At 44.3% G+C, this 12,682-nt stretch overlaps 1 protein-coding gene and 1 long non-coding RNA gene across 2 annotated transcripts; both read right to left on the reverse strand.

The window, feature by feature from the left end:
* Positions 1–2,521: 2,521 nt before the first annotated feature.
* LOC136551273 (uncharacterized) lies at positions 2,522–3,525 on the reverse strand. Its single transcript, XR_010782516.1, has 3 exons — positions 3,399–3,525; positions 3,167–3,292; positions 2,522–2,679 (listed from the first exon to the last, which is right to left on the reverse strand). It is a non-coding gene; the product is annotated as an uncharacterized lncRNA (long non-coding RNA).
* Positions 3,526–9,616: 6,091 nt separating this feature from the next.
* Positions 9,617–10,322, reverse strand: LOC136551274 (uncharacterized). Its single transcript, XM_066542849.1, has 2 exons — positions 10,124–10,322; positions 9,617–10,018 (listed from the first exon to the last, which is right to left on the reverse strand). The coding sequence occupies exons 1-2, from the start codon at positions 10,169–10,171 to the stop codon at positions 9,773–9,775; spliced, it is 294 nt and encodes a 97-aa protein (XP_066398946.1). The 5' UTR covers positions 10,172–10,322; the 3' UTR covers positions 9,617–9,772.
* Positions 10,323–12,682: the final 2,360 nt, after the last annotated feature.

Raw genomic sequence — 12,682 nt, forward strand, 5'->3', positions numbered from 1 at the left:
AACTAATACTACTACAACTACCACTACCTCGACAAATAAGAGAGAAGGCATACCTGACGGGCGACGGGGTAGGGGCGGGCGGCGTCGGGATCGGCGGAGTCGGGGTCGCCGGAGTCGGGACGGGTCAGGCACGAATGGCGTCAGGGGGCGGTCCACGAGGCGCGGCCGAGGGCAGGGCGCGCCGGCAGGGCCGGCCGGGTCAGGGCGGCGCGGCCGGGGCACGGCGCGGCCGTGGCAGCGCGCGGCAGCGGCGGCGCGGCCGGGGAAGGGCCCCCGGGGCACGTGCTGGCCGGTGGCAGGCGCGTGGCAGCGCGGTGGCGGCTCGCGCGGCGGGGGGAGGCGAATGGGGGAGGCCGGGGGCGCGCGGGCAGCGGGCGGCGCGGCCGGGGGAAGGGCCGGCCGGGGGGCAACGTGCAGAGATGTCTTGGTTTGTAAGCATCATACATGACAACGTGCACAAAATCTTCTGAAATTTTTATCATAGCCTCCACATATGATATCACGACATCTCAACAAGTTTCATGATTTTTGGACTTCGTTTGCTTTTTATAGAATTTAAAAACACTCCACACACAATTTCGCGGACATGTTTCGTGAACAAGATGTCCGAAATTTTGGGTCCATTCCTGGATACGGCCTCTCACAACACTCACTAACATGAATATCGATTTTTGAATCATTAAACTCCATTATTCGTACCACGTGTAGTTCAAATTTCTATTTTTTGGAAAAATTCAAGTAAGCGAAATAAAGTAACTAAATATATCAAAAAGCCACAAAAAATCTCCAAATTGTAACTAGGAGTTCCTGGTGCTTTAAAAGGGCTGCACAAAAAATTTAGAGGCCAAAAACAAAAAAACAAAAAAACTCGGGTCATGGCACTCGGCAAAGGGTGTCTTTGCCGAGTGCCAGGCATAAGGCACTCGGCAAAGAATGTTTTAATTTTTTTAAAAAATTTTCTCTTTGCCTAGTGCATCCATAGGGGCACTCGACAAAGAAATTATAAAAAAATTAAATCTTTGCCGAGTGCCGTGCCAGGGGCACTCCGCAAAATATTTTTTTTAAAAAAAATTTCTTTGCCGAGTGCCAGATCAGGGAGGCACTCGGCAAAAAAAAAATTTTAAAAAAAATTTAAATCTTTGCTGTGTGCCAGATCTGGGGCACTCGGCAAAGAATTTTTAAAAAAAAAATCAAATCTTTGCCGAGTGCCTAACAGCAGGCACTCGGCAAAGAAGGCCGTGACCGAACGTCGTTTGGCTGGCAGCCTATGCCGAGTGTAGAGATTTTGCTGAGAGTCTGACACTCGGCAAAGAAGTCCTTTGCCGAGTGCCCTTGTTTGCCGAGTGTCCGGCACTCGCCAAAGAACTCTTTGCCGAGTGCAGCACTCGACAAAGAAGGACCCAATTTTTTATACTCGGCAAAGAATTTTGCACTCGACAAAGTCACTGTTTTCCAGCAGTGAGTACTCCTCGCCAGACAATTATGTCGCTGATGCCCCTCTATGCACATGTTTTTATACTCATTTCGATGGCAATTCATGCCATAGTCATATAATTATATGCCAGTAGGGATTTAATATATGTCTTCCAAATTTGGAGGATGCTGCTGAGTGAGACGAAATACGACATATACGGTCCATTATATTATTGATTAATGATGAAATCATCACACGTTTGACAATTGACTTTTGGAGACTGAACAATATCAAAGAAGACTAGAAAGACTAGCGCGGCATGTTGAGCGCAGGTCCCGGATTTACAAATATCGATGATGCCAGGATTTAAAAATATCAATGATGTTCATGGTGTCGATATGGGGTTATTGGAGCCGGCAAGGCCTTGGAAACCTGCATTCCTTGAGTTGCTAGTGGTATAACCGGTATTCTTCGGACTTCTACATTTGTAGGCATGATAGTGATTTCTATGACTTAAATCATCATTACAACACTACTAGAAACTCGATTACTTCTGTGTGTGCGAAAACACACAGAAAAATACGAATATCGTTAGAAAAATATTTTTTTGACGGTATACCCTCAGAAAAATACACACGGAAATAGAATGACAGAAAAATTCAATTATTCTGTGTGTTCGCCGTCAGAAACAATTTTTCTGTCAGTCTTACACGCACAGAAAAATTATGTTCGGCCAGATTAAAAATAAAATTTCTGTGCATTATTCCTCACAGAAAAAAGAAAAACCAAAAAATCATTTTTCTGTTAGTGTTGTCCTGTCATAGTTGCAGAGGTGCACTCACAGAAAAAATTGTATTTTTCTATCGGGTTAAGTGAACGCACAGAAAAATTATATTTTTTATCAGGTGTTAACAAACCACCGACAAAATAATATACACTTACACATGCAGCAAATTGGATACAATAATTATTTGAAAACAGTAGCAACAGCATATTAAAATATGGATTGTCCATACAGTAATTTCATCACAACATATAAAGATGGAGTCGAAATGTTCAGCACATTCATTCATAGCATCCAGGCTATATGTAGATGATGTCCAAATGTTCTGGCATCAATACTTTCAAAAGCATTACCATCTTATCTCAGCAGTTCATGAATTTCACTACTGATAACTACTGCACTACTCTACTAACAACCAGATCGATGTTGCTACCATTGAAAATGAGTAGCTCTTAGCTCTTTCATTGCTGCTCCTATCGACCTGCAAATAAAGCACAGTAAGCAAGATAATATCAACTTGGCATACATCAGGTAGTAAGCACAACTTTGTTTCAGGTAGTAACTTGGCAGCTAACTTCTAGATGTCAAACTGCAAATCTAATGTGGGTATTTTATCCTAAACTTCTAGTTAGAAAATAATTCCATCAGTGTCAGATATCACAATTCTTTCAAGTTCCAACGATCAATATCTGGATATCAAGACCTAAACAGGCTAGTAAGCACAAATGTATTTTTGAAATCACAACATTAAATCTCAAACAACAAATTGCCTCATTTAAGGACCTTTGCTAATTACCCTAAATTTGTTGGAGTATCAAACAGAGTCATAATAACTACCCTAAAAATTGTAAAGATCCTAGTGTGGTATGGAACATTTGTCCAAAAAGATTATGTACAATTAAAATAGGCATAAAACCAAGAAGCTGACAACTAATATTGAAATTGAGAAATAGCAAGGTAGAACTCACTTCATCAGGTACATTGGGATTAGCACCGTTTCTCTACAAACACTGGATGCAGCAATCTAAGCCTTTATAAGCAGCTAGCGCTACTGGAGGTACAGAACAACCAGTCCCATTCACATCAGCACCAGCCTACAATTGTGTTCATCTTAGGAATCGCACAATCAAATTTGTTGAACCCCATTGGCAAGAAATAGTTTGGGGCAAGCAACATCTCTAAAGTGACAAAATACTGCACCTCAATTAGTATCTCCAAGCAACTCAATGAAGAACCATGGAGGGACGCGAGCAGCGGTGTTAACATTTTCTTTGACACTCTGTTATATTGGGGAAAAAGAGAAGAACAACGATACTGTCGAAAAAAGGGTTCAAGCAGTGTAATATGCAAGTTAGCGGAAGAAGATTGAAAAGTTACACATGGCAGCACCTGATCAGTTTATTCAACTTTACATACAAAATAAAACTAAAGATGCAAATGGAAAACCACAATGACCCATCATCTCTTTTTTTACTGTACCACTGAATATAAAACTAAGCCTAAACAAAATAAAACTAAAGATGCATTCGATAGAACTAGTCAATAATACAAAAGTTCCAGCTCGGTCCACTCAAGCAAACAAAATTAGTATTAAACCGTGCAGTGTTGGGACTATAGTAAGAGCCTAAAGCAGTGGCCATAGCATACAAGCTTCTTAGTTATTACACATACTCAAGTTTTCATAATACAAATGCTGCCCATAATTACTTCTAGCCTTCACAAAAGCAGTACAGCTGCAAGAGACAAGAAGAACTTACAAATCTACAAGTGCAAAAGAAATGATAGGCAGGCAGTGACCATCTCCAGAAATTTCACATTTAAAAGTATATAATTACCAAAATTTCACAGAAGAAATGCCACACAGGCAGTGACCATCTCTAGAAATTTCACATTTGAAAGTATATAATTACCAAAATTTCACAGAAGAAATACCACAAGACAGTGACCATCTCCAGAAATTTCACATTTGAAAGTATTACCTAAGTTTCACAGTCCAAGGCAATAAATATATGATTTGCGTGCAAAAAAGTCATGTTCTTCTACAAATAGCAATGCAAAAATCACAGAGCTCTATTGAACTGAGCTAATAGAAAAGAAACTATTGGTCATTCCAGATCCATTAGAGAGCAGTATGTCAAAGCACAAGAACTACATATATTTCACCTGGAGCAAAAGAACAAGAGCAAAAGAACTCGAGAAATGGCTCAGATTTACCCATTATCAGCATGACAACTTCAACTTAATTTTACCTGAAGCTTAATTTAATTCTCTCTCTCTAATGGGAATTGAACTAGCCACAGAATTGGTTGCTTGTACTGGTACAAGCCATCCTAGTTAAGCAGCAAACAGAACAAAATATCCCATGTACCAGCTCATAAGGTGCTAAAGTGTAGAAGTTCTCTAATGGAAACTTGAATCATCACAGCCACTCAAGAGTAGTACAAAACAAAAAAAAGTAACAAGGCATAGTTAGGGAAGGGGAGAGCAGCGCGGCATGAGACTGGGGTTCCATATCATCTCAGCTCCGCAAATATCACATATCAAAATGATTAATCAGATTGATATATGCAAGATATTCAAGATACTGTTTTCATAGTATCTCACCTGAAAAAGCAACTAGGGTAACAAAACAAACAAGTTAAAATTGTATTTTAACTTTGCAGTAAAATCTTCTTATTACATTGCTCCCTCAAATTCAAATATAATAACATTATTTGAGTGGTCCATCCATGTATATTTCCTACATTACAGTAAATTATGTTAGTATAGTTCTACTTGTGATTTTCAAAGATGTCAAGTTACTGATAAAAGACAATGAAGAGCTCACATTTGGATCAAATTGACAGCTCATTGCTCATATATGTTCAAGAAATATTCACTACTAATAGTGAATTATGTTAGTATAGTTCTACTTGTGAATTTCATGAATCAAAATGGCAGTGCGGTTTCTTCATACAACAAATCAGATGTGCTACTACTACTAAACCAGCTGGAACAACCCAACAATGCAACCAAGAGGTCATCTTACTGTTAATAAAATAAGAGAAGTGGAGGAAGCAGCTCCAGTAGTGAATACATACCCATGGTGGTAGTAGCTCCAACAGCTCCGGATCCAAGAGAGGGAGGGACTGCGCCAGGGAGGGGCGGCGCCGGGGAATAAGAAGGGAGGGAGGGGGCGGCGCCTGGGACCACCACCACCACGCCAGCACCACGAAGCCCGCCGCCACACCGCCCGCCGCCCGCCACCACCAGAGCCTAGATCCGTCCGCCATCAGCCTCCACTGGCCGGATCGGGGAGAGGGAGGGGCGGCACCAGGGACCACCACCACCACGCCAGCACCACGAAGCCTGCCACCACGCCGCCCGCCGCCCACCACCCACCACCACCAGAGCCCAGATCTGGCCGCCACCGGCCGGATTCGAGAGAGGGAGGGCTAGATCTGGGAGAGGGAGGGGCGACGCCGGGGACCACCACCATCACGCCAGCACCACAAAGCCCGCCGCCACGCCGCCCGCCGCCCGCCACCACCAGAGCCCAGATCCGGCCGCCACCGGCTGGATCCGGGAGAGGGAGGGGCGGTGCCGGGGAAGAAGAAGGCCGGGGAGGGGCGGCGCCAGGGAAGAAGGGGAGAAGAAGGGGAGGGGCAGCGACAGGGAGGGGAGGGGCGCTGGGTGCCGGGTGCCGGGGAAGAAGAAGGGAGGGGGCGCTGGGGTCCCGGTGCGGGGGAAAAAGAAGGGAGGGGGAGGGGGCGCTGGGGTAAGAAGAAGGGAGGGTCCTAGTGGTCGTTTAAATTTTCCGTGCGTGTGTATGTTTTTTCTGTACGTGTTAAAATAACCGATAGAATAATAACATTTTTCCTATGCATGCATATATTTTTTCTGTGTGTTTTTAAAGAACCGACAGAATAAATTGCATTTTTCTGTGAGTGCTTATTTTTCCATGTGTATTGTCACGCACAGAAAAATCATACAATTATTTTGTGGGTTTTCGTATTTTTCTGTCGGGATATTTTGAAACTGACAGAATAATCGTAATTTTTCTGTGCGTACCGAAAAAAACGCACAGAAAAATTCGTCACCCACAGGGCAATTCGAGTTTCCAGTAGTGCAAGAAGGAATTTTATTGTACTACCATAACATAGGAGATTTAGCCATTTAGTCTAAACATTCAAGGAAGGGAAATTTCATTTCAGAAGCTGAATGCAACAGCTGCATCTAGAACTGTCTCCAAGCAAAGTCATGTCCATTTTGTTGAAGATTACAAGACTATAGGGCATGCTAGTTTGCCTCAGCACAGGTCACCCGTCATCACTGAACCGTTGATCAAACTTTTTTACATGGAAGGGAGGTGATCATCTCCTCATCCCGTAGGTGCTTTCCATTTGGATTCAGAAAGCTGCAAGAGAATTTAACCGGTTGCTGTGTCTGTTCCATAGTCCATCATTGATCACCCATTGCAGGAACAAGCAAGCTAAGTGTGACAAATTTGTCAGTTGTCACACACTTGAGCCGCATTCTACTTGCTTATATACGGACAATTACAAATCACTATGTAGTTACTAATTAGAGAATTTGTCAGTCATCAGCCGTGAGTCACCTGAGCAGCACTCTACTTAATCTTCTTAGCTGGGATTGTGTCATCCAGCCTGAGTCTTCTCTTCAAACCAAGGACAATTTCATGGCTAAGTACATCGTGCCGTTTTGGAAGAGCCGATTTGTTCTTTTGAGGCTTGTTCACTTCCACTCCAGATTTTCGATTTGAGCATGGAAGAGTTGTTGGATCTGAACAATACAATTTCACAGATTCAGACCAAACTACTGTTTAATCATCTGAAATGATCTTCCGCCAGCATATATAGTATTAGAGAAGGGGATACTCCAGTTTATGGGGATTTTGTGGAAATAAGAATCTCAACTACTACTGCTCGATCGTCATTGTTGTTTGCCGGTCATGCGCTACCAGTAGATCGGGTGGTGAAAGGTGGGTGGACTTCGGAGACATGTGAGATGCACTATTTATCACCTTTTCTAGAGGATGGCAGAGTTTGAGGGACTTTCACCATCTTGTGCAAAAATTAAGCCTATTTACAGGTTCACGGATAACCCGTCTTGCATCTGTATCTAGCATGTATTAGACCTTGTTCGTTTTGCTGAAAAGTTAGGCTGAAAAATATTATTCGTTAATTTATTATGAGAGAAAAGCACTGTATTATGGCTGATAAGCCAGGCTAATAAGTTCAAGGGAACATTAGTTTTCTGTGTTAGGCATCCCGTGTACGATTGGTTTTCTACGTTAGGATTTGGTTGCGATGCCGGAAAATATTCAGCATAAACCCTCTACTTGGCGGAATCATGAAAACCTTTTAAAACATATTTTGGAGTTCTAAAAAAATTGGAAATTATACACATCTATTGTGCACCTAAAGATGTACATTGTAGAAAATTTTGAGATTCAAACTCAATCTATAAAAATTCATATTCAAATAACAAATTTTAAGTGCATATGCACTAGAAGACAAATTCCTGAGAATTTGTCTTCTAGTGCATATGCATCTAAAATTTGTTATTTCCATATGATTTATACACATCTATTGTGCATCTACAGATGTACATTGTAGAAAATTTTGAGATTCAAACTCAATCTATAAAACTTCATATTAAAATTATAAATTTCAACTGCATATGCATTAGAGGACAAAATTCCTGAGAATTTGTCTTCTAGTGCATATGCATCTAAAATTTGTTATTTCAATATGATTTTTTACAGAACGAGTTTGAATCTTAATTTTTTCTAGAATACACATCTATAGATGCACTATGGATGTACGTAGTTTCAAATGTTTCGAGAACTCCTAAGTATGTTTTTTCTAAAAGATTTTCATGATTCCACTAAGTAGAAGCAGGTTTGCACTGAATATTTTTGCACAAGTTTGGTAAGACTGTTGCGAGAGATGGGGATGAACATGATATATATCAGTCAACAGAATTTCATTGCAAAACTGAAACTTAATGAGCAAATAAAGAGATAATAAAGTGAGAAATTTTCTAAGGACATGCATGCAACCATTTTCACATGTGTTTCACGTGTAAGGAACGACACGTGAGATCGAATATCACTTTAACTAGCTATATGCGAAGCATCATAGACATATTTTTTTCCACAATGTTTAATAGGAAAGGTTACCTTATTATTTAATAAATTCAACATTTTTTTTAGGATTGTATAAAGTTATGGTACCAACTGTTTCAACAATTGTTTAGGATTGTACTAAGTTATGTTACCAACTGTTTGTTAAAAATGTAGTGCAACTTGTAAGGATATCATTTAGAGCATCTCCAAGAGTTCTCAAGAATTTCTTTCCAAAACTATGGAGTTTTTCAACTCGCCGAAAAGTATTGAGAGGAATAAATAAGACCATCTTTAACGGTTTTCAATAAATCACTCCTAAAATATAGAAGATAATTTTACATCAGGAATCATATACTATTTCTAAATTATGTAACCACTTTTATACATTTTTCTCTCTTGTACATTTGCAGCAGAAACCTTTTTCAACTCTTTATTCTTTCTCATGCCCTTCCACCTTAGATTGGCGGGCCGATACGCTTGTGGAAGGCGCATGCGCATTTGGTGTTTTTTTTTCAATTGCCAAAAGCTTGGAGGTGGGATTGGACTCTTGGAGATATGTTTTTCTATTGTGCCAAAAAATCCTAGAATGAGAGACTTTATTGGGAACTCTTGGAGGCTCTTAGTATTCTCTCCATTATCTGAAAATATAAGAGATCTAAATGTAAGCACTAAAAAGATTCCAAAATATAAAGGGTGAAGTAACTTTATTTAAAATGGCGGCATTCGTATGTATGCCAACAATAATTATATTTGTATCACCAACCCATATGGGTCTCGCCAAAAAAAAACTATATTGTAATATAAATATCTTTTTACGATGAAGGGTGCGTTACATGCATAATATGTACTTCACTTAGGTCAAACATTGGAATATAAAACTTTGTGGAAAGCGTGACGGAAAGCGCTAGCGGCGGCGCGTTCCACAGGCTGGGTTTGAAAGCTGGAATTGGGCTAAGCACCTTGCCTTGCTTTGTGGAAACGGAAGCGAATCACAGGGGCGTTCAACAGCCTGGACGTACGTGCAGGCAGCGACCGTCGGTTCGCCTCTTTTATTTCCCACATGCCGGCCGGAACTGATTGAGATTGATACGCCAACCAGTTGGCCACTGGCACGCACGCGGTCGGTCGTCGATCGGTGGCCAAACGCGAATTGCCTTTGCCGGCTTTAATTTGTTCGCAGCCAAGCACAGCACGCAACACCACCACCATAGATATTCGAATTCGGTAGGTATGTGATGAAAATCATCAGGCCTATAGGCCGGCTTTCATTTGTTCGCAGCCAAGCACGCATCACAACATATGCATGTTCTTCCATTAATTTATATGGGGGAAGATTATTAGAATACAAAAGCAAAAATGTATACCGCCGGCCGGCCGGTAATGAATGATAGATAATATATGATCGACGATCATTGGATCGGTCTCCGATCCGCCTAGCTAGCGCCTAGTCGTCCTTGGGAGGGTCGGCGAAGAAGGAGTTGATGGAGGCCATGATCTCGGGCTTCTTCCCGCGGACGAACTTGCGGAGGCCGTGCATGGCGTACCTCTCCCCCTCCTCGTGGTTGTCCAGCACGCCCGCCGCCCGCTTCTCCTTGGTCACCCGCACCTCCGGGTTGCCCGTGATGTTGCGCACCAGCTGGTACGAGCAGATGCCCAGCGCCGCCGCCATCGGAACGAACAGCGGGTACACCTGATCCATCCATCGATGAATTAACGCGCGCGCGCCACCATCAGGGACATTAATTACTCATCAGATCCATGATCGATCGAACAGATCAGCACACCAATTACGTACCTCGGGGCGGATCCACCTCTTGGACCATGACGCAGACGCGGAAGCCATCTTCGATGGATCTCCCCTCCTTCTCCTCAACCGCCGCCTGCGTCTCTCTCGTACGCGCTTCAGATCAGAGTCAGAGGAGAAGACTTGTGGCCAGCCGCCACCCGCCAGCCTTGCTGCGTGTTATATAGGCAGGCGGCGCCGTGCTGCTTCGTGAACTCAAAGAAAGAGTCGGAGGCGAGAGTCGTCGTTTGGGCATGCAATGCAGACGCAAGCTGGACTGCACGCACTTGTGGGCCCGGCGGCTGCGTCGCTTTCACATGCATGCCCACCTGGAACGTCGAGGAGGATTCGGCGCCGACTGCTCCGAAAGAGCCGCGCCGGTTTGCTCCAAATCGTTCTCTCTCTCTTTAATTTAAAAAAAAACAAAAGTATATAAAAAAACTAATAATAAATAAACAAAAGACAAAGGCCGGCCAGGTCTCTCCTCTGTTCGTGGCCCGGCGTGTGTTGCATGGGCTGGGCCGTTCTTCGTACGCTTGGGGACGGGGCGTTCTACGAAAACCTCCTTCCACTTAGACCAGTAGACAAACGATTTTTGATCCACTTCGACTTTTAGCTTTAGTCCCGATATTTTTTTACGTCCGGGACTAGAAAAACCTTTAGTCCCGGTTGGTAGCTTCAATCGGGACTAAAGGTCCCTGCCCAATGGCTACTGCGGCAGGCTTTTGCTGCAGGGGGCTTTTAGTCCCGGTTGGAGCTACCAACCAGGACTAAAGGTTAACTTTTACTCCCGGTTTGTGGGGGTATTAACCTCTATATCCTTATGGCTAGGTTTGGGCCGGCTCGGACTAGGGGGTCCGACCCACTAAAAGACGACGCGCGACACAGCCGATCTGCTCGGAGTCCCGCGCAAGGAATCAAGGCAGACTTGGAGATCAAGCAAGATCCTGGTCGGTTAGAATAGGAATCCTTATTCGACCACCTATGGCAATTGTAACTGGTTGGGATTAGTTTTCAGATCTGTAACCCTGCCCCCTAGACTATATAAGGCGGGCAGGGGACCCCTCTAAAAAATGATCTCATTTACACACAACAATACAACCAGACGCAGGACGTAGGTATTACGCCTTCACGACGGCCGAACCTGGATAAAACCTCGTGTTTGTCTTGCGTCACCATCTCGTTCGTAGCTTGCGCACCTGTCTGCCGATAATCTACTACCTTGAACATACCCCTAGGTAGACTGTCGACCATATTTCATCGACAGTGGCGCGCCAGGTAGGGGGTGTGCGTACTGCTCCCCAGACGAACAAGATGGTCGTCATCCCCGGTTCCATGGCTACACCGAACGGCCTCACGTTCACCATCGGCCAGATCACCTGGACCACTGGCTCCGACAACTTCATCGCCATGACCACGGAGGAGGCGCAGATCTAATCTGCGTCGACCACTGCTTCACCAACATCAGCTACGGCTCCGACCACGTTGGATTTGGCTCCGGCCACACCAGCATCGTCTTCAGCCACGTCGATAACCCGTCGTTCGCTTCCTCTCTACAAAGGGAGGCAGATCGACAACACCGACCTGCTCGACTCCATCGATCAGGTCGGCACCAAGCTTGCTGAAACCCTAGCTCTGGTAGATTCGATTCAAAATCAACCTACCGAGCAGGTAACCACTACCCACAACAGATCTACCCGACCAGCTCAGGACAGTCGTCTTGCACGACTCGGTACGGATCTCGTGGTCACGTCTACTCCTGAAGGGCACTCCGTTCATCGCCGACCAGCCCCCGCAACGGGTCTCCGGCTCTCTAAGTGCGAAGCCTTGATGGAGAATTAACAGGCTCAGCCCTACGGCCTGTGAAACGCTGCTTCCAACTACGCGTACAATATACAACGCTGCTCGGATCTGTGTTTTATACATCGATCTCGGCCAAAGCCACGCAACTTGGTCAACATGGTTCGGATTGAGGAGTATCAAGAAGGATCGGTCCACACAGTTCAAGAGGGCGATTCAAGCTCCCCGTCCAGCATCGCATCTATTGGCTCCGTCCACACTGAGCTTCAGCATCATGACAATGAAGAAGTTGAATACGATCTGGATATCCCAGACCACTCCCCGGGGTTCCCACGATTCCCATCCTTCCCACCAAGGCGAGGAGACTTGATCAATGTCGTCAGTAATGACGAACCACCGGCAGTTGGCGAAACAGAACAAGAAAGGCTAGCATGCGAAGCACGCAATATTGACCGGTTTAATCGCAGACAAGCCGAAGCCGAGGCAGAAGAGGAGGCACGACACATAAGGTTCCAGCCACGCGATCTCAACAATGCCTTTGATAGGGTAGGGGAAAAGTAGGTCTTCAAGACTCCAAGAGCCAACGTAGCTGTTGCTATGACGACAATGCAACGACTACCCAATACCTCGGAAATCCAGGCAATTCATGATGATGTACAAGCCTACCTGATGGCTGCTATAGCCCAGACCGCAGAGATTGCAAACCAAGCCCGGGCTCCGTCCGTCTCAGTCGAATCAAGCCACAGTCGCCAGTACTCAAGTCACCCACAG

This window comes from Miscanthus floridulus, chromosome 4, assembly GCF_019320115.1.
Source record: "Miscanthus floridulus cultivar M001 chromosome 4, ASM1932011v1, whole genome shotgun sequence".
NCBI lineage: Eukaryota > Viridiplantae > Streptophyta > Magnoliopsida > Poales > Poaceae > Miscanthus > Miscanthus floridulus.